The sequence below is a fragment of the Bos taurus genome, chromosome 3 (genome assembly GCF_002263795.3).
Source record: "Bos taurus isolate L1 Dominette 01449 registration number 42190680 breed Hereford chromosome 3, ARS-UCD2.0, whole genome shotgun sequence".
Classification (NCBI taxonomy): domain Eukaryota; kingdom Metazoa; phylum Chordata; class Mammalia; order Artiodactyla; family Bovidae; genus Bos; species Bos taurus.
In genome coordinates this window covers 7,529,453-7,549,953 of record NC_037330.1, presented here as the reverse complement: position 1 = coordinate 7,549,953, position 20,501 = coordinate 7,529,453, and the positions used below count along the sequence as shown (strand labels likewise).

General features: G+C 47.3%; 1 protein-coding gene across 4 annotated transcripts in view; it reads right to left on the bottom strand.

Moving 5' to 3' along the window:
* The window catches only part of OLFML2B (olfactomedin like 2B), a 49,594-nt gene extending 30,263 nt beyond the window's left edge, over nt 1-19,331 (bottom strand). For 3 of the 4 annotated variants that reach the window (XM_005203491.3, XM_059883697.1, XM_005203492.3), the window contains exons 1-3: nt 18,699-19,331; nt 16,002-16,265; nt 13,101-13,208 (exon numbers count right to left, since the gene is read on the bottom strand). In XM_005203491.3, the coding sequence (XP_005203548.1) occupies nt 13,101-13,208; nt 16,002-16,265; nt 18,699-18,872 (546 nt within the window). In that variant the 5' untranslated portion in view covers nt 18,873-19,331. The remainder of the gene's footprint in view (nt 1-13,100; nt 13,209-16,001; nt 16,266-18,698) is intronic. The other variant, NM_001100354.1, reaches the window with a different exon arrangement.
* Between the last annotated feature and the right edge of the window lie 1,170 nt (nt 19,332-20,501).

Sequence of the window (20,501 nt, the reverse complement as noted above, 5' to 3'; positions counted from 1 at the left end):
ACAGGTGGCCGAGAGGAGGAGGTATGCAAACTAGGCAGGTCCCCGGGAAAGGGGAACTACGTATAGGCTTCCCTGGAATTGGGGGTGCCCCTGGCAGCCATCCCTGGCAGCACAGCTGGTCAGAGGGCAGCTTGAAGGAGCCATGGAGGGCCAATACTACCAGATGTGCACGCTGGGGCAATGGACGTGGATGGAAGGGCTGTTCCATGGGTTCAGACGTATCCTGACTTTGTCCAGCTGTGGGACACGTATGTGCACGCCTGGGTGAGAGCATGGGGCAGCTTCAGCCAAAAGTGTTGGGACCTGAGGGAAAGACGACCAGGGTCAAGGCTCCATCAGTTCTCTGTGGTCTTGTTCTCCCACCCAGAAGCAGGGATGAGGGGCGGTGGGCAAAGTGCAGGCTCTGGAGACCAGGTATGAAATACACACCGCAGTCACTACCTGGTTTTATGTAACCACTTAAGGTGAGGGATGGGACCTCTCCAGGCCCCAGGTAGAGGAGGTCAGAATAATGATGTCTGCCTCCCAGGCTTGGTTTGGAGAATGAATGAAGAGGCACATGTAGCTCAATGCCAGGCACGAAACAGGGCTTGGACACGTGGACCCGAAGGTGGGGTGGGATGGACTCTCAGGATCTTGGTAGCAGACGTGCAGGTAGAAAGGGGAAGGGAGCTAAGGCGTCCTGTGGCTGGGACAGGGAGGAAGGTGAGGACTCAAGGCTGGTGTGATGTGAAGGAGTCCTGTAGAAGGAGACCACGCAAGATTGCAGCTGGGCCAAAGCACGGTCCCGACTCATGTAGCAGGCACGTCCAGCCCCCACCTGAGACACAGGGCTCCAGTGCAGATGGTAAGCTTGAGGGTGAAGGGAGCAGGGTGCTTGTGGGAGGGAAGTGTGACAGTGCGGGGGGCGGGGGTCACTGGACCTGGTGGCAGGGCTCGAAGTTCTCGTCAACTCACCCTGCCGCACCTCCTCAGAGGCCTCCAGGACATGACTAGGACCAGGTTGCCTGGGACAGCCACCCCTGAAGACAGCTGTCTGCAGCCCTTGGAGGAGAGCTGCAGGGGAGAGCAGCTAGAAGCAGCCGGTGCTCCAGCTGACGGGACAGCCGGGGCGCCACACAATCCCTGACTGCAGCTGGTGGAGACGGTAGCAGGCCCGTGCTGCAGGGGTGGCCGGCTGACGTGTTCCATCACTCCCTCAACCAAACAGCTGCTGACCATTTGGTCCACACCCCGTGCGGGGCTAAAATCCAGCAAACAAAAATAACTTAGACCCAGGTTGTCCTCAAGACGTTCAGAGCCTGGAAGATAGTCAAACACATAAAAAGCAAGAAGTTCTAGGCCTCTGATGACCAATCCTGTAAGTATAGCCATGCACTCCTTACATCATGGCAGCTCTAAGCTATTCCTGGGCCAGTGGATGTAGGACAGATGCTCACACCGTAAACCCCTTTAGCCAAGAAGAAAACCTTTCATGCCACAGTGACAAATTAGATTTGAAGTGTAGACAACCCCAGGAGAGATAATATATTGACCTGAGCCCTTACTAAGATGTGAATTAACATTGGAACTGAAATATATCTTAGAAATCTTATCTCCAATCCTTTCCCATTTCACAGATGAGGACACTCTGGTCAGGCAGGGCGAGTGACACTCCTTTCCAGGCCACACTGGAGTGAGGAGGAGAGTGAAAAGATTTACAGCAAACCCTTCTGTGAACGATAGGAAGACAGTGCACTTGGTGTCTTGATGTGAGTGGAGGGAGGGCAGAAAGGAAAGGCTTGGAAAGAGACAGCTCCCCTGACTCATGGTCTGGTCTGCACAGACAAAAGTTACATTTCCCCATTAGTTGGTAAAGAGATGTATCCCCCAGTGTCAGGAATGATCTTTTGATCTTGCCTTCCAGACCAGAAACACAAAGGCCACCACATCCTTACGTCTGGAGGCGAAGCCCTCAGCAATGCTTATGCCAACACATTCTGGGGAGAGGGCCAGCTGTGGGTCTGGTAAATCCATTGTAGACTTTAAATCTCACTTGGATGCAACATTATCAGGAGAAAAGCCTTCAGATGACACACAAGGTTCCACAGTGCCATCTGTATTCATGGATGGGGTTTGCAAACTCCAGCAGGCAGGTGCGAGGGAAAGAGCCACACACACACGCTTGGGCAACAGAAATCACACTTTGGAAAGCTTGTAGGCATGCATCTATTTTAAGAGCCTGGGCTAGGCACCCACACACATGCAAGAGCACACGTGTAAACAGTCACCTCCAAGTAATTATAAATGTTGACAGGTGTCCTGCAGCTAAGTGGGGGTGAGGCATTCCTTCACCAAGTTTTGCAGTTTTTATGGGCATGACTTAATCCAATGAAAGCCTTGAAGCTAGAATAAATTATTTTAATGAGCTGTCCCTCTGTTTGTCTTTTTCTTTACTTTGAGAATAAATCTACTCCTGGAAGCAGTTGGTGGTACCACAGCTGTACCCTTGCGTCTTGTCCCTCTGCCGTCAGAAGGCACTTTTAGGCCTGGGCAGCCTACAGGTCTTTGTATCTCTGAGTGCACTCAGAGCAAAAGTCTTCTGGGCTGAATCTGTGCCCTGGAGTGAAAAGAGTCATGCAATGAATAGGTTCTGCCTTTGCCTTTGGAGGCTACAGATTTTCCTTCTAGACTTCTAATTCCTATCTCTCCTGGAACCTATACTCTGCGCCTGTGCTGTGCTTAGTCGCTCGGCCATGTCCGACTCTTTGTGACGCTATGGACTGTAGCCCGCCAGGTTCCTCTGTCCATGGGATTCTCCAGGCAATAATATTGGAGTGGGTTGCCATTCCCTTCTCCAGGGGCTCTTCCCACCCAGGGATTGAACCCACATCTCTTACGTCTTATGCATCGGCAGGCGGGTTCTTTACCACTAGTGCCACCTGGGAAGCCCATATTTGTGCCTGCTGCTGCTGCTGCTGCTACTAAGTCACTTCAGTCGTGTCCGACTCTGTGCGACCCCATGAACTGCAGCCCACCAGGCTCCTCCGTCCACGGGATTTTCCAGACAAGAGTACTGGAGTGGGGTGCCATCGCCTTCTCCATATTTGTGCCTACACCCACCTCAACTCCAATACATACCGCTACTTCGTGTATCCCCTTCCCTTTCCCAGCCATTTTCAAAAAAGGGTCAGTCTGGATCTACCACACTGAAGGTTCTTGGACCACTGACCACCTTAGATGTTCCTTTTACTTGGACCAGTTCTAGAGGAATGCCCATGCGGTTTCAGGCCTCCACTACGTGAATAGGAAAGATGTTTTGAAGCGTAAGTTTTTGAAACACAATGAAATGGTTATACTAAGATACATGCTCCAAATATATAAAAATTAGAAAGTCTGTCAATACCAACTTTCGGTAAAAATGGGTATGGAGTATTCACAGCCTGCTAGAGGTGTCACTGGGGAAAACAGTATGGCAATAAAGTTGTCCCTTGGTATCTGCAGGAAATTAGTTCTAGGACCCCCGAGAACAGATAAGAGAATCCATTCAAGTCCTTTATACAAAATGGTGTTGTTCAGTCGCTCAGCTGTGTCAGACTCTTCTTGACCCCATGGACTGAAGCACACCAGGCTTCTCTGTCCTTCACTATCTCCTGGAGTTTGCTCAAACTCTTGTCAATTGAGTTTATGATGCCATCCAACCATCTCACCCTGTCACCCCCTTTTCCTCCTGCCCTCAATCTTTCCCAGCATCCCAGGGTCTTTTCCATCAGCTCTTTGCATCAGGTGGATCATAAATATTCCCCGCAAAATTCCAGAAAGCTCCAAAAAACAAACATTGAGTTTGCCACACATACATAACATTTGCATTGTATTAGGTATTGTGAGTAATCTAGAGATGAATTAAAGTATATGGTAAGATGTCTGTGGGTTTATGCAACTACTACACCATTTTATTCATTGGAAGGACAGATGCTGAAGCTCCAATATTTTGGCCACGGTGCGTTGAATCTACTGATGCAAAACATGTGGACGCGGAAGGCCAATCATACCCCTTAAAACGTGATAAGCATAACAGCCCAGTGGTCTCATTCCCACTTACGTATCATAAAGAAACGTATGTGTGTGGGGGACGGGCTTTTAGACGGGTGCTCCTGGGGCTACTATGAATCACAAAACTAAAAATAACCCCCATATTCACCACCAGTAGGCAAGATCAGCAAATTGTGGTATAATCTCATACTAGAATACTACATAGGAATAAAACTGAATGAACTACAAGCCACAGAATTGACATAAAATCTCTAAGTTGAATGAAAGAAACCTAACACACATACACACATACTTCTGTAGGATTCTATGTATTTAAAGTTAACAAACAGAACTATTGTGTTTAGGGATGTATCTTTAGGTGATGAAACTGTAAAGAAAAGCGAGGAAGATGATTAACAAAGTTAAGGATAGAGGTTCCTTTCAGGGATGGGATGTATTAGGCTGGGGTAAAAAAAAACTGAGGTTTTGCATTGTTGAAATTTACCATTTGATATTGGAATATATTCTAAATAAATGTGGTCATGTTATACCTCATTTTAATTTGCATTTCTTGCTTTATGTTTTTTTTTGCTTATGACATTACTCACCATTTTATATTTACCTTAGACTATGGAAATGAAGTTCAGAGAAGGCGATGGCACCCCACTCCAGTACTCTTGCCTGGAAAATCCCATGGACAGAGGAGCCCGGTAGGCTGCAGTCCATGGGGTCGTTAAGAGTCGGACATGACAGCAATTTCACTTTCACTTTTCACTTTCATGCATTGGAGAAGGAAATGGCAACCCACTCCAGTGTTCTTGCCTGGAGAATCCCAGGAACGGGGGAGCCTGGTGGGCTGCGGGGTCGCACAGAGTTGGACACGACTGAAGCGACTTAGCAGCAGCAGCAGCAGCATGGAAATGAAGTTAGAAAGCAAATTCGAGCAATTTTCTTATTTGAGTTCAAAAATGGGTTGTAAAGCGGCAAGACATCTTGCACCATCAACCACGCCTCTAGTCCAGGAGCTGCTAATGAACATACAGTGCAGCGGTATACAATGCAAGAAGTTTTGCAAGAGTTGAGAGCCTTGAAGCTGAGGAGCACAGTGGCTAGACGTAAGAAGTTGACAACGACAACTCAGAGCCATCATTGAACCTAATCCTCTTACAACTACATGAGAAGTTGGCAAAGAACTCAATGTCAACCATCTACAGTAGTTTGGCATTTGAAACAAACTGCAAAGGTGAGAAAGCTCAGTAAGTGGGTGCCTCATGAGCTGTCCAGAAATTTTTAAAAATCATCATTTTGAAGTGCTCTCTTCTCTTATTCTATGCAACAACAACAAACTATTTCTCAATTGGATTGTGACATGTGACAGAAAGTGGATTGTATATGATAACTGGCTCAGTGGTTGGGCTGAGAAGCTCCAAAGCACTTCCCAAAGCCAAACTTGCACCAAAAAAGGTCATGGTCACTGTTTGGTTGTCTGCTGACAGTCTGATCCACTACAACTTTCTGAATCCTGGTGAAACCATTCCATCTGAAAAGTACGCTCAGCAGATCAATGAGATGCAGCGAAAACTGCAATGCCTGCAGCCTGCATCAGTCAGCAGAAAGGGCCCAATTCTTCTCCACGACAACGCCTGACCACACACCGTACAACCAACGCTTCAAAGTTGAATGAATTGGGCTACCAAGTTTTGCCACATCCACCATATTCACCTGACCTCTTGCCAACCCAGTACTGCTTTTTCAAGCATCTTGACAACTTTTTGCAAGGAAAATGTTTCCAAGGCAGCAGGATGCAGAAAATGCTTTCCAAGAGTTTGCTGAATCCCAAGGCATGGATTTTTATGCTACAGGAATAAAACATTTCTCTTTGGTAAAAATGTGTTGATTGTAATAGCTCCTATTTTTGATTAATAAAGCTGTGTTTGAGCCTAGTTAAAATGATTTAAAATTCATGGTCCAAAACCGTAATTACATTTGCACCAACCTAATAAGTGGGAAGAGGGCATGTGGGGAGCTTTTAGGGTGTTAGCATTGCTCTGTTTCTTGAGCTGGGTGGTGGTTGCACGGGTATTCGCTTTATAATGATTTGCTAAGCTGTACATTCATTGTTTATGCACTTTCCTATGCATGTGCTATTTTTCACCATTTAAAACACAAGCTCAACCAAAATCACTCCACCAAGCAGAGCTCCCAGAGCTCACTTTACCAGGAGGTGAGATTCTCAACAGTTCAGATTCCATTTCTCTCTCCTTCCTTCCTCTTTCATCTGCAAATGGAGTTTCCATTCTTAAATCCTGCTACAGAGCCGAGGTGGATGCACACATGTGTATGTGCCTGCTTCTTCTGCCAAGTTCTGATCTTACTCTGGGCAAAATGCCCCTCCATTTGACCCCTTTTGTCTGGTCTGACCTCCAAAGAACTCTCCTTGGGATTCAAGAATATCCAAAGGCCAGGAGCAGAGGTTCAATTCCATTCCTCCTGCAGAGTCAGGCTGGAGACGGAGTGTTTTTTCCATTTACCCAGCATTCTGCCTTTTCAATGTGCACAGACTGCAGACGGAGTTGGCCAGCAAGAGCCAGGAGACGAGTGGCCAGACCTAAAGACAAGAGACTCTGGTCTGTGGGCCCAAGGCCCAGGCCCATCATTATTCACTGTCACACCAAAGCACCTCGTCATCTTGGGCTGCCTGTTGGGGAAACTTTCACTGGATGAGACCTTCCCTAACTCAAATTTAATCCTATTTAACAAGATTTATGGGATATGGCCATGGTTTTGCCTAGAAATTCCCTTGGAAGGACTATTGCTATAAGTTCTGGTTAGGAAAAACTGACGCTCCCAGGGCAACTAGCAATGATTTGAAGACACTTATAAGGTTTATTAGAAAGAGCCTGGACAAGGAACCAGATGACCTGAGCTCCAGCCTATTCTTTCCCAGCACTGTGTCTGTAGGAAAGCCATTTAATTTCCTTTGGTCTCATGTCTTGTCCAGCTCATAGGAACAAAGAAACTAAATATAAATGGAATGCTTTAAAACTACTGCTGCTGCTAAGTCACTTCAGTCATGTCCAACTCTTTGTGACCCCATGGACTATAGCTCACCAGGTTCCACTGTCCACAGGATTCTCCAGGCAAGAACACTGGAGTGGGTTGCCATGCCCTCCTCCAGGGGATCTTCCTGACCCAGGGATTGAACCCATGTCTCCTGCATTGTTCCTGCATTGCAGGCAGATCCTTTACCACTGAGCCCCTGGAGAAGCCACTAAGTAAAACCACTAACGCTATACAAATGTAAGGGATGATGATGATGATTACAAAGGTTCCAGTTCTTGCTACTAAACATTCCATAGTTCTGAAAAAGAGATAGCTCTCATCAATGTAACTATGGTTAGTTTTGGCGAAAACCCAGTGACTGACTGTTCAGAAGATAGATGCTGCTGGGTAGCAGCATTGCACCAAATTCACCCCCAGCCCCCTCCTTTGCCAGCAGAGAGGGCTCAGCTGCTAGACAAGGCTGGAAACAGATTATAGCCCTTCAACAAAGCTCAGCGCACTGGCCTTCTCAGAGGCTGAGTGCCTGACCTTGGCCTTATGAGCACTGTGTTCTACCCGCAGAGCCACCTTTCCCAGGCTGTGTTCTCCAGAGAGAATGAAAAACATGTGGCTGCCAAGGTCAGGTAAAAGCAGAAGAGGAGGCTGTTACCGATGTTCCTGCACATTTGGATGGTTCTAGGGGCCAAGGGAAAGGGAGGTACCTTTCAACTTTGAAGGTCCAGTTGGATCGTGGTCTAATTCCTTTTGAACCCATATGAAAGAAGCAGAAGCTGGTTCTAAAAGGGAGGAAGAATCCCAGGCCTGCATGAAGTCCGTAGGTAGTAGGATGCTGTTGACCATTCCCAATCCCATCAGTCTAGCTATTACTATCAGGGAAGGAAAGACTCAAGAAGCCAAGTAGCCTGATTCTCTTCGGGAGCCCCTCCAGGAGGAGTGGGATGATAAGCGTAGACTGCCAAGATCCTATTGGCCACCTTGGCCTGCCTCCAAGTTTGGGCTCCAGTACCCTGACCCCACTCATTAGACCTCACAACTGAAGTGACTATGGACCTACCAACCCTCCCAGAGCAAACGGCCACGTTCAGACAGCACTTCATCCCAGCCCTGAGGGAGTTAAGGCTACGGGTAGTTGAGAAGGCTCTGGTGTTCTCTATCTTTAAAAAAATTTTTAATTGGAGGATAATTGCTTTACGATGTTATGTTGCTTTCTGCCATACAGCAACATGAAGCAGCCATAAGTATACATGTATACCTTCCCTCTCGTGCCTCCTCCCACCCCAATCCCCACCCTACTCCTCTAGGTCATCACAGAGTACTGGGTGAAGCTCCCTGTGTCATACAGCAGCTTCCCATCAGTTATCTGTTTTACGCATCAGTTCAGTTCAGTTCAGCCACTCAGTCGTGTCTGACTCTTTGCGACTTCATGAACCGCAGCACGTCAGGCCTCCCTGTCCACCACCAACTCCCAGAGTCCACCCAAACCCATGTCCATTGAGTTGGTGATGCCATCCAACCATCTCATCTGTCGTCCCCTACTCCTCCTGCCCTTAATCTTTCCCAGCATCAGGGTCTTTTCCAATGAGTCAACTCTTCGCATCAGGTGGCCAAAGATTTGGAGTTTCAGCTTCAACATCAGTCCTTCCAATGAACACCCAGGACTGATCTCCTTCAGAATGGACTGGTTGGATCTCCTTGCAGTCCAAGGGACTCTCAAGAGTCTTTTCCAACACCACAGTTCAAAAGCATCAATTCTTCTGCGCTCAGCTTTCTTTATAGTCCAACTCTCACATCTATACATGACTCCTGGAAAAACCATAGCCTTGGCTAGATGGACCTTTGTTGGCAAAGTAATGTCTCTGCTTTTTAATATGATGTCTAGGTTAGTCATAACTTTCCTTCCAAGAAGCAAGCATCTTAATTTCATGGCTGCAATCACCATCTGCAGTGATTTTGGAGCCCCCCAAAATAAAGTCAGCCACTGTTTCCACTGTTTCCCCATCTATTTGCCATGAAGTGACAGGACGAGATGCCATGATCTTAGTTTTCTGAATGTTGAGCTTTACGCCAACTTTTTCACTCTCCTCTTTCACTTTCATCAAGAGACTCTTTAGTTCTTCACTTTCTGCCATAAGGGTCGTGTCATCTGCATATCTGAGGTTATTGATATTTCTCCCGGCAATCTTGATTCCAGCTTGTGCTTCTTCCAGCCCAGCGTTTCTCATGATGTACTCTGCATATAAGTTAAATAAGTAGGGTGACCATATACAGCCTTGACGTGGTCCTTTTCCCACCAGTCTGTTGTTCCATGTCCAGTTCTAACCGTCACTTTCTGACCTGCATACAGATTTCTCAAGAGGCAGATTAGGTGGTCTGGTATTCCCATCTCTTTCAGAACTTTCCAGTTTATTGTGATCCACACAGTCAAAGCCTTTGGCATAGTCAATAAAGCAGAAATAGATGTTTTTCTGGAGCTCTCTTGCTTTTGCGATGATCCAGCAAATGTTGGCAATTTGATCTCTGGTTCCTCTGCCTTTTCTAAAACCAGCTTGAACTGGTTCTGGAAGTTCATAGTTCACATATTGCTGAAGCCTGGCTTGGAGAATTTTGAGCATTACTTTACTAGTGTGTGAGATGAGTGCAATTGTGCGGTAGTTTGAGCATTCTTTGGCATTGCCTTTCTTTGGGATTGGAATGAAAACTGACCTTTTCTAGTCCTGTGGCCACTGCTGAGTTTTCCAAATTTGCTGACATATTGAGTGCAGCACTTTCACAGCATCATCTTTCAGAATTTGGAATAGCTCAATTGGAATTCCATCACCTCCACTAGCTTTGTTCGTAGTGATGCTTTCTAAGGCCCACTTGACTTCACATTCCAGCATGTCTGGCTCTAGGTGAGTGATCACACCATCGTGATTATCTGGGTAGTGAAGATCTTTTTTGTACAGTTGTTCTGTGTATTCTTCTTCTTAATATCTTCTGCTTCTGTTAGGTCCATACCATTTCTGTCCTTTATTGAGCCCATCTTTGCATGAAATGTTCCCTTGGTATCTCTAATTTCCTTGAAGAGAACTCTAGTCTTTCCCATTCTATTGTTTTCCTCTATTTCTTTGCTTTATAGCTGAGGAAGGCTTTCTTATCTCTCCTTGCTATTCTTTGGAACTCTGCATTCAAATGGGTATATCTTTCTTTTTCTCCTTTGCTTTTCGCTTCCCTTCTTTTCACAGGTATTTCTAAGGCCTCCTCAGACAGCCATTTTGCTTTTTTGCATTTCTTTTTCTTGGGGATGGTCTTGATCCCTGTCTCCTGTACAATGTCACAAACCTCCATCCATAGTTCATCAGGCACTCTGTCTATCAGATCTAATCCCTTGAAATCTATTTCTTACTTCCACTGTATAATCATAAGGCATTTGATTTAGGTCATATCTGAATGGTCTGGTTGTTTTCCCTTCTTTCTCAATTTAAGTCTGAATTTGGCAATAAGGAGTTCATGATCTGAGCCACAGTCAGCTCCCGTTCTTGTTTTTGCTGACTGTATAGAGTTTCTCCATCTTTGGCTGCAAAGAATATAATCAATCTGATTTCAGTGTTGGCCATCTGGTGATGTCCATGTGTAGAGTCTTCTCTTGTGTTGTTGGAAGAGGGTGTTTGCTATGACCAGTGCATTCTCTTGGCAGAACTCTATTAGCCTTTGCCCTTCTTCATTCCATATTCCAAGACCAAATTTGCCTGTTACTCCAGGTGTTTCTTGATTTCCTACTTTTGCATTCCAGTCCCCTATAATGAAAAGGATATCTTTTTTGGGTGTTAGTTCTAAAAGGTCTTGTAGGTCTTCAGAGAACCATTCAAATCAGCTTCTTCAGTGTTACTGGTCGGGGCATAGACTTGGATTACCGTGATATTGAATGGTTTGCCTTGGAAATGAACAGAGGTCATTCTGTCGTTTCAGAGATTGCATCCAAGCTCTGCGTTTCGGACTCTCTGACACCTGGTAGTGTATGTTTGTCAATGCTACACTCTCGATTCATCCCACCTTCTCCTTCTCCCACGTGTTCACATCTGTCCTTTACCTCTGTGTCTCTATCCCTGCCCTGCAAATAGGCTCATCTGTACCGTTTTTCTATATTCCATATATATGCATTAATATCGAATATTTGTTTTTCTCTTTCTGATTTATTTCACTCTGTATAATAGGCTCTAGCTTCATCCACCTCATTAGAACTGACTCAAATTTGTTTATTTTCATGGCTGAGTAATATTCCATTGTATATATGTACCACAATTTCTTTATCCAGTCATCCATCAATGAACATTGAGGTTGCTTCCATGTCCTGACTATTGTAAATGTTCAATAGAAATGAACATTGGGATACATGTGTCTTTTTGAATTATGGTTTTCTCAGGGTACATGCCCAGTAGTGGGCTTGCTGGGTCATACGGTAGTGTTATTCCTAGGTTTTTAGGGAATCTCCATATTGCTCTCCACAGTGGCTGCATCAGTCTACATTCCCATCAACAGTACAGGAGGGTTTCCTTTTCTCCACATTCTCTCCAGCATTTATTGTTTGTAGATTTTTTTGATGATGGTCATTCTGTTGGGGATGAGGTGATACCTCATTGTAGTTTTGATTTGCATTTCTCTAATAATCAGTGATCTTGAGCATCTTTTCATGTGTTTGTTGGCCATCTGTATGTGGTGTTCTCTTTCTGGGAACATTTTAGGAGTGTAAGGAGTGTGCTGAAATCAATCCTTGAAACCATAACATTTCATCATCCTTGTCCTAGTTCTCCTGGCAAAGCAACAGAGGGATATTTGCCCCTACTCTCTCATTGGTCATAACCTGAGTGCTTTGTTTTTTTAACCATTTCAAAGTATTTATGAAATGGTTAGTTCAACTTTATCCCCTCAGGAAACACACAAAGTAGGCAGCAGACCTTTCCCACTTTACAGATGGAAAAAGTGAGATATGGCTGCGTGGGAACAGCAAACAAAGAGCAATTCACCGTCCTGAGTCCTGGTCCAGTGGCTCTTTTTGCCCCCTTGAAGAGCCTTATATACACCTCCTTCTACATCTGCTATCTCAACTAATCACCCATCAGGGAACCTCAGCTTCTCCACAAGAGACCCCCAAATGCCCACTTTTTCATGAGGAATAATAATATATTTACAGTCATCTCATTATTAAATTTATCTTACGTTAACATTCTAAAAATTAAATAGTTTTTTACTTGAAGTAGCAGCTCTTTGAGCCACTGCTTCAAGAATTCATTCAAGGACTGGATGCCAGTCAATGAACTTCTCATCAATCAGGCTGAACGATGGTCATTCCTTTTCTGATAATTACATGATTGCTTATTTACATGTTGAAGCATTACAACAACAAATCAATGTCAACATTACTGTTTACGACTTCAATCTCCCATCAGCTGTGAAAACCATAGCTCCAGCTGTGCACCTCTTTAGAACTCACTCATACAAATGCATCTCTGTCTATGGACATTACATTACTAGTCTACTTTTCCTGGAAGTGAGCAGCCTGAATGGTTTCCAATAAGGGGTATTATTTATTAGTAAACATTTTATGTCTTTTTTTTCTAAAATGGATTTGAGATGGATTACTGCTCCTCCTCTCTCACACACAGAGACATGCACCAGAATAGTTTCTTTAAGAAAGGAAATTAATAACCATATACCCAGAATAGAGATGACTCCACCTTAAAATACGAAGTAAGATGCTTATTGTACTTTTTACATTTTATTCAGCTCTGAGTTCCCTCGAAGTCAAGGGAAAATAGATATACATTGTTTAGTGGTTCTTATATATGGAAAAAAGAAGGTATTTCTTTTTATCACCAACAATTTGGCATGATTTTGATGAGTGTTTTATGTATATTTTTTTCTTTCCAAAGAATAATGAGTTAAATATAACCAGGGTACGTGCTTTCTGAAAACAAGGCTTTGGTTGACTTTAATACACTTTGAGGTTTGATCAAGAGAAAGATATAGAAATCTAGACTCTTCCTTACCTCCTCCAGCTTGTCCACTCGCCCCACCAGTTTGGTGGTAACTGAATGCAGCTTCAGGAGATCCAAGCCGTAGAAAGCTCCTTCCAGCATGTCTATAATGGTGGAGAGCTACGAAACAAGGGCAGGCATCAGTCCAAGGCTGGTGCAGACGGACCAAGAGGGAGATGGCTCCACGTCGGAGGCTAGACAGGGACACCACTAGCCAGGAATTGCGAGGCCCCTCAGAAACTGGCACTTGTGCGGGTGGATAGGCAGATCCAATGGTGCAGGTGTGTTCTGTCTACTGGAGTACATGGCTAAGAAGATAGGAGACTCCTACAAGTCAACTGAGGTCTGAATAGCTTCACCAAACTATTTGTACTTCCTTTATTAAGTCTATCAGTTGGATGCATGTCTGTCTTTCCTACTAGACTGTGAGCTCCTTGAAAGCAGTGCTATGTCATCTTCATCCTCGATTCCCCATGATATCTTGGCCCATAGCAAGTGATATATAGACACTCAACAAAGTGGCTTATTAACATCCATGCCTTGAGGATATGCTTCTGAAATACTTACATGCATTGTCTGCTGAAGTCCCTGGAAGACACCAGCAAGCTTTACCTTAGCACTAAAAGCAAAACTACCCCTGGGAGGTAAAAGAGACCCAGTGGCCCACCTTTAAGGTGGCAAGTTGTCATGGGGTACCCAGCTGTCTCAATTTTTTCGACACTGTCCTCCCTGCCAGTACAGAGCCGGTGGGAGAAAGATGGCTGAGGTGCTGGTGACATCTGGATGGTGACATCCAGGTCATGCAAAGTTTAGGCACAGGAAGCTGATGAGAGATGCTTAAAGTGAGCCTCCCTGCCAAGGACTATCCCTGGAAGAGTTTGCTGGACATGCTTGTGCCCCGCAGCCTTTCTATCAGATAAGAACTCCGTGTGTGAAGCGCTCATGTTTCAAAGATCTCCTTCCTCTGCATCAGAGGAAGATAGCTGAAGCCTGGGTGAGAGCCACGGAAGGGCAGCCAGTGAGTATGCACTGTGACGATTCTCTGATTCCTAAAATTTTGCCTGCTATTGTTTCAGAACCCCCCAAGAGTCCAATCCTATAACTGAGTGATTGTGCCTTTGGTTCAGAAATTGTTTCACAGCAGAGTTGCAGCTCTAAGTGACATGGCTGAATTCAGGGACACTCATTTTACTGGTAAACCCTGCTGCTGCTACTGCTAAGTCGCTTCAGTCGTGTCCGACTCTGTGCCACCCCATAGATGGCAGCCCACCAGGCTCCCCCGTCCCTGGGATTCTCCAGCAAGAACATGGAGTGGGTTGCCATTTCCTTCTCCAATGCATGAAAGTGAAAAGTGAAAGTGAACTCGCTCAGTCGCATCCAACTCCTAGCAACCCCATGGACTGCAGCCTACCAGGCTCCTCCGTCCAAGGGATTTTCCAGGCAAGAGCACTGGCGTGGGGTGAAGCCCAACTCTGCTTAAAGGAATATCAGTGACGCCCAGTTACCAAGTGTGCGCCAGCTTCTGGCATAGCAGTAGCACTTGACATGGTCATTCATTACTGGAATGTGTCTATGGAGCCCCAACTCTATGTCAGTCATTGTGCCACGGACTCAATAGTTGTCATCTCATCTATGCTCAAAACCCTCAAAGGTAGATGTTATTCTTCCTACTTTTTAATTCAAGGAGACTGAGGTCAGGCCAGTTGAATAACTTGTATATCACCATGCAGCAAGCACTAGCAATGATTTGAACCCAAGTCTGACTCCAAATCAAGCTTATCCCATGAGCCCACACTACAGATGAAGAGGGGAAAGTGGGGATCAGATGAAGGCCTCAGCTGACCTATGCGGCTGCCCCAGATAGGGCCTGAGTTTCCCCACCCTGTGGTCCAGGATTATAGGATTCCAATTGTGAGTATCGTTGCTTTACAATGTTGTGTTAGTTTCGACTGTACAGCAAAATGAATCAGCCACACATGTACATATTATTGCTGTTGTTCAGTTGCTAACTCATATCAGATATTCATATATCGTCTCCTTTTTGGATTTTCTTTCCATTCAGATCACCCATTCGTGTCTGACTCTTTGCAACCCCATGGACTATAGCCTGCCAGGCTCCTCTGTCCATGAAATTCTCCAGGCAAGAATACTGGAGTGGGTTGCCATGCCCTCCTCCAGGGGATCTTCCTGACCCAGGGACTGAACTTGGGTCTCCTGCACTGCAGACAGATTCTTTACCATCTAAGCCACTAGGGAAGCCCTTCAGGTCACCATAGAGAATTAAGTAGAGTTCCCTGTGCTATATAGTATATTCTCATTAGTTATATATTTTATATACAGTATCAGTAGTATGTATGTGCCAATCCCAATCTCCCAATTCCCCCCACCTCCGTCTTTCCCCTTGGTATCTGTACACTTGTTCTCCAGGTCTGTGTCTCTATAGGATTGCAGTTTTCTGACCGGACCTAGGGCAGGCCCCAGGCCTCTTCTTCCCTGGGTCACCCAGCTCTTGCACTGAGGGCTAAAGGCTCACTGCTCTCTGTGTGTCTCTGGGGTGCTTGCTGTGCTGACAGTAAATCATGGCAGTAACTTTCCTGGAGAAGAACGCTGAGTTCTTTTGGCCAGCTGGGTCTGGCAACTGTTCCCAGGCCCGGCCTCCTTGGCTCCCAAAGAGAGGGAGACATACTTTGCTCTAGGCATCACCCTCAGACATTAGAGTTGCAAATGACCAGTCTGTCAATTCATCAGCTCCGGATCCACACACAACACTCTGAGGCTTGGAGCCTGACCTCCTTTAAAGGCTAAAACAGGGCCCACTTACTCCAAGGCCTTGATCCCCAGCAAAAGCCTTGTCAGACTCAAGGGTCCCGAAGGCACCCTCTCACCCAGGCATCACCTTCCACCAGGTCCTACCTTCAAGTCCCGGCTGTCTGCCTCCCGAAGCTTCTGGAGCCTGAAGTCTCCCTCGCAGGGATTGAGGGCGGACGGAGGTGCAACACAGGCGCATTTGCAGGAGGGGCCCGAGGTGATGGTCTCCACTGTGTAGAAGTCTTCCTTCCGGGAGGTCCCCGCGTTGACCCGCTGGCAGGCATCTCGGCCCAGGGGCCGCACCACACACTTGCACTGACAGTCCGAGCCCTCAGACACGGCCTTGACTTTGTCATAGTCTCCCAGCAACTGGACAAAGACAGAGAGACCAGGTTTGGGCTGTGCAAACACCAGCATCCATCAGGGTCCTGAAAAAGGCTCTACATTCACTTTGTCAGATGTCCTGCTAGCCAGAGATCTCCGATAACTCTGGTGCAGAGTTGAAGGGGTCATCGCAACACAATTTGCAAACTCTAGCATTTCCTGGAAGGCACTCTGAGTTCAGCTCTCTTTACTTATTTTGGAAAGGAGTGCGTGTCTCAGGGAGCCTTAGTCTTTTATCACTTAAAGGAAAAAAACAAATAAGCTCCATAATTCTTCTAATAGTACTTGCCTTAGCTAGAATCCAGATTTAGACTGAAAAGGGAAAGGAGAAAGGATGGCGGAGGGATTGGAAAACTGGCATTCCAATTTCAAGACTGCTGGCTTCTGTTCCCCTTCATTCATTCTCCATTTACTGAGTGCCACCTTGGGACTGAGCTTGGTGCTATGAGAGGTAAAGCGATGAATGGGTCAGAGAGCCTGCTCTCGAGAGCTTCCTGTGCAAGAGGTCTATAAGTTACGATCACCCCAAGCAGGGAGTGGTAAGTACCCCGGATGTGGGAGTCCAGTGGGAGCTCAAACAGAAGGCCACAGAGCGTGGCTTCTAGAAGGAAGTGGTATCTGATGTGGCCTCAAAGGATGAGTTAGATTTGGAAAAAAGAAACTGGGAGGAGAGAGACAGATGCAGATGTCAGTAGGTTTACTCAGCCCAACGGTTCATTTGGCTCCTAGAATAGCTTCTGCACCCAAACCCCAGGCCAAAGCCAGGAAAGCAAACTGGCAGCACTTACTGCCTCCACAGCGCTAAACATTTCCTTCTGAGTGCTTGCCCAGGCAGGACAACACGCAAGGGCAGGCTTGCTGGAACCACAATCCTAGGCACTTGCTGGGGACAAGGCTCCTCCCCAGCTCCTCTGCAAGACATCCTATATCCCCAAGGTCATGGCTCCCTCTGTGGGCACAGGGAATGGTTCCCTTCCTTTGACTAATGACCCTGGCAGGCAAGCTCTGGGCTTGTTGGAGTGGATATGTTCCTGGGATGCAGTTGGGGGAAAGAAGTCTTGTAATGTTTTTCTTGCAAAGGTTGGGTTTCTTCTAATACTAATATTTGTGTTAGGACTGTTGTCAAAGGCAGAATGGATCAGTGGAAGACAGAGTTGTAGTTCAAGATGACTTAAGTGGCCGGTCTTTATGGGCCGATGGAAAATCATAGCTGTCTGCTCTCTGAAACTCTGCTTAGATTCCTATATAGCCCTACTCAGAGACTCTGGGCGAATTCCTTCCTTTCAGGAGGCTCAAGTTTCAGGAAAGTTTTTGTTGATGGTCCTCCAGAGCCCCAGTATGATGGATTTTTAAGTCTTTTTGATTTAGGGGTCAGTGCGAGGTTATGGATGAGTATAGGGCATATATTAGCATAATTCTTAAAGGAAGGGTGAGGTGACTAGTGTTTGATAAATGCCAAAGTGGAGCCGATCATTCTTTCTACAGGAAGGAGTCAAGGACCCCAGTCCAAGGGCTTAGTAGAGGCACAGGCAGCACTATAGGGATCCTTTTTCAGCCATCCCTCCTCCTTAGGATTAAGGTGACACCCAACACACAGTCATCAGGCCGGTCCTGGAAAGCGTGAAATAAACAGTCTAGAGAGAACTGTTCTTTACTGTCATGAGATCAGGGCTGCAGACGGTCAGAGGACCTGGCTCTGCCCATCTCTAGGGCCCTTTACTGTTTCAAGCCTTACGGTCCTTATCTATAGAGCGGGAGTAAGCACGCCTGAGGATTGAGGCAAATTAAACAAGTGAAAGCTTTTTGCAAAAGGGTGTGTTACAGATCCTGTTCCTACCCGCTGTCACTCCCCGCTCTGACACCATCTGCCAGACCTGAGTGGATCTGCATTTCCCTCTTATCTCCCCAGTGTGAGGGGGCACTTATCATCAGTGCCTCCGTGTGGGGTTCACCTCATGTTCATCACATTTGTTGGTGCTCTCTCTCCTCCCTGGCGGTCTCACTCAGGGTCATGAAATATCTCCCCATGGGTTACACCACCTGCCTCGGTCCAACACGCCCGCCTGTATTCACATTCCAGTTCTGACGAACAGCCACACAGACAAGAGATGGCCATACTTTCCACAACCCTTGAACCAAAAGGTTTTGATATTTTTTCTTTCTTCTCAGGGAGTTGTGACGTGTCTCCCCTTCCTTCTCTCCTTTTTCCTGATTCTGTAACCTTGAAAGACCCTATGACTTTGAGAGGAGGACCCATGTCTCTTCAGTTAAGAAAATGTTCTGATAAGTGAAAAGCAAAAGCCCTCCCCTTCGGTAATGGAGGGACAAACAGCTGCCTCCGAACGCTTCAGCGGGGACCGTCTTAAGGCTCTTGCCATCACTGGGGCCAAAGGAGTGGGCATGGGACTCGCAGCCTACCTGAGATAACACGTTCTCCTGGTTGTCTGCTTCGTTTTGCAGAGTCTCATCCTCTGTGGGTGCCACCGTCTGCACATCTGGGGGCTCGGTCGTCCCGGTGGGGGGAGCGCTGTACCCCCAGCCCAGAGTCGTAACCAGAGCGAAGCAGAGAACTAGCAGCAAAGACTTGGCCATGAGGAAGGCGACAAGAGGGAGCTCGGCCCCTTGGAAGAATGGCTGGGGTCCGGTGCGGAGGGTGGTGGGGCAGGGGCGCGGGTATCTCAGCAAGGAGTGAGGCGAGAGGGTGTCTTGGCTGGAGCCCCAAAGTGACTGCTCTAGGGCTGGGTGCGGCCGGGCGGGGCAGGAATGTGCACCCCAGAGACCCTGGTCATCTCCTTCCCGACGCGATCAGCCGGTAGACAGTGGGGCGCAGGGCAGAAGGAGGTGACAAGGAAGGTGGAGGTGGCAAGGCGAGCGCGTCGTCCTCTGGAGAGGGCTCAGGTGGAAGGAGCGGGTCCGGGCGGATGCGAGCGGGGCGCTGCGCGCCGGGGCGGGCGGCGGGAAGCCTGCGGGCGCACCCGGGCCCTGTGGGAGTGCGGGGCCGGCAGCGGCGGCGGTGCCGAGAGCTGCTGGGCCAGGGCGCCGCGCAGCGCTGGCGCGGAGGGAGGGCGGAGCCTCTATTGTGCCGGGCCGCGGGGATGCAGCCAGTTACCGCGCGGAGGAGGAGGAGGACCGGGAAGCGCCCTGGGCTCGGGCGGCGGGGAGACCAGCCGACCCCGCCCCCAACTCGACCTCAGCTGCTGCTCACGCCCTCCAGGGGTGACGTCGGAAGGGCGCCTCTTTCATCTGACCGCAAATGGGAGAGAAGTTACCCTGAGCCGGGTCCTTGAAGTTCGGGGATTCCTTGTGCCGGTTCTCTCCGAGAGGAGCGAGTTTCCTGTGGGTTGGCAGGTAGGCACCAAGAGCTCTCTCCAAGCGCGAGCCAGTATAGATGGATCCTCAACATCCTCCTTTTATTGCACCTGGAGGACGGAAGGAACATTTGCTCTTGGATGTTTCTTTTCCCGGACGACTCTGGAAAGACTCTTGGCAGCTTTGAACTTGGCGCCACTGGTCGTTTGCTCGCCTGCCACAGCTTTAGAACCTGGTAATACCTCCACCCAGAGGGTAACTATTGAACTCTCTGCAGGAGTGTCCTCAGCTCAATTCGGTCGCTCAGTCGTATCCGACTCTTTGCGACCCCATGAACCACAGCACGCCAGGCCTCCCTGTCCATCACCAACTCCCGGAGTCTACTGAAACCCATATCCATTGAGTGGGTGATGCCATCCAACCATCTCATCCTCTGTCGTCCCCTTCTCCTCCCGCCCTCAATCTTTCCCTGCATCAGGGTCTTTTCAAATGAGTCAGCTCTTCGCCTTAGGTGGCCAAAGTATTGGAGTTTCACCTTCAACATCAGTCAATGAACACCCGGGAATGATTTCCTTTAGGATGGCGTGGTTGGATCTCCTTGCAGTCCAAGGGACTCTCAAGAGTCTTCTCCAACACCACAGTTCAAAAGCATCAATTCTTCGGGCTCAGCTTTCTTTATAGTCCAACTCTCACATCCACACATGACTATTGGAAAAACCATAGCTAAGTTGTGTAATTATTAAAAACAAAGAGAGTAGTTTTTTCAGTAAATCTCTGACAGTCTGTGGGTGGGGGCCAGGGGGAAGGGGGAGCTACTATCGGAGATGCAGTTGATTGTCCAAGGGTACAACTCTTACTGTCTTCATGGTTTGGGACAATTGTCAGGATCTCTGTCACTAGATGATCTCTTAG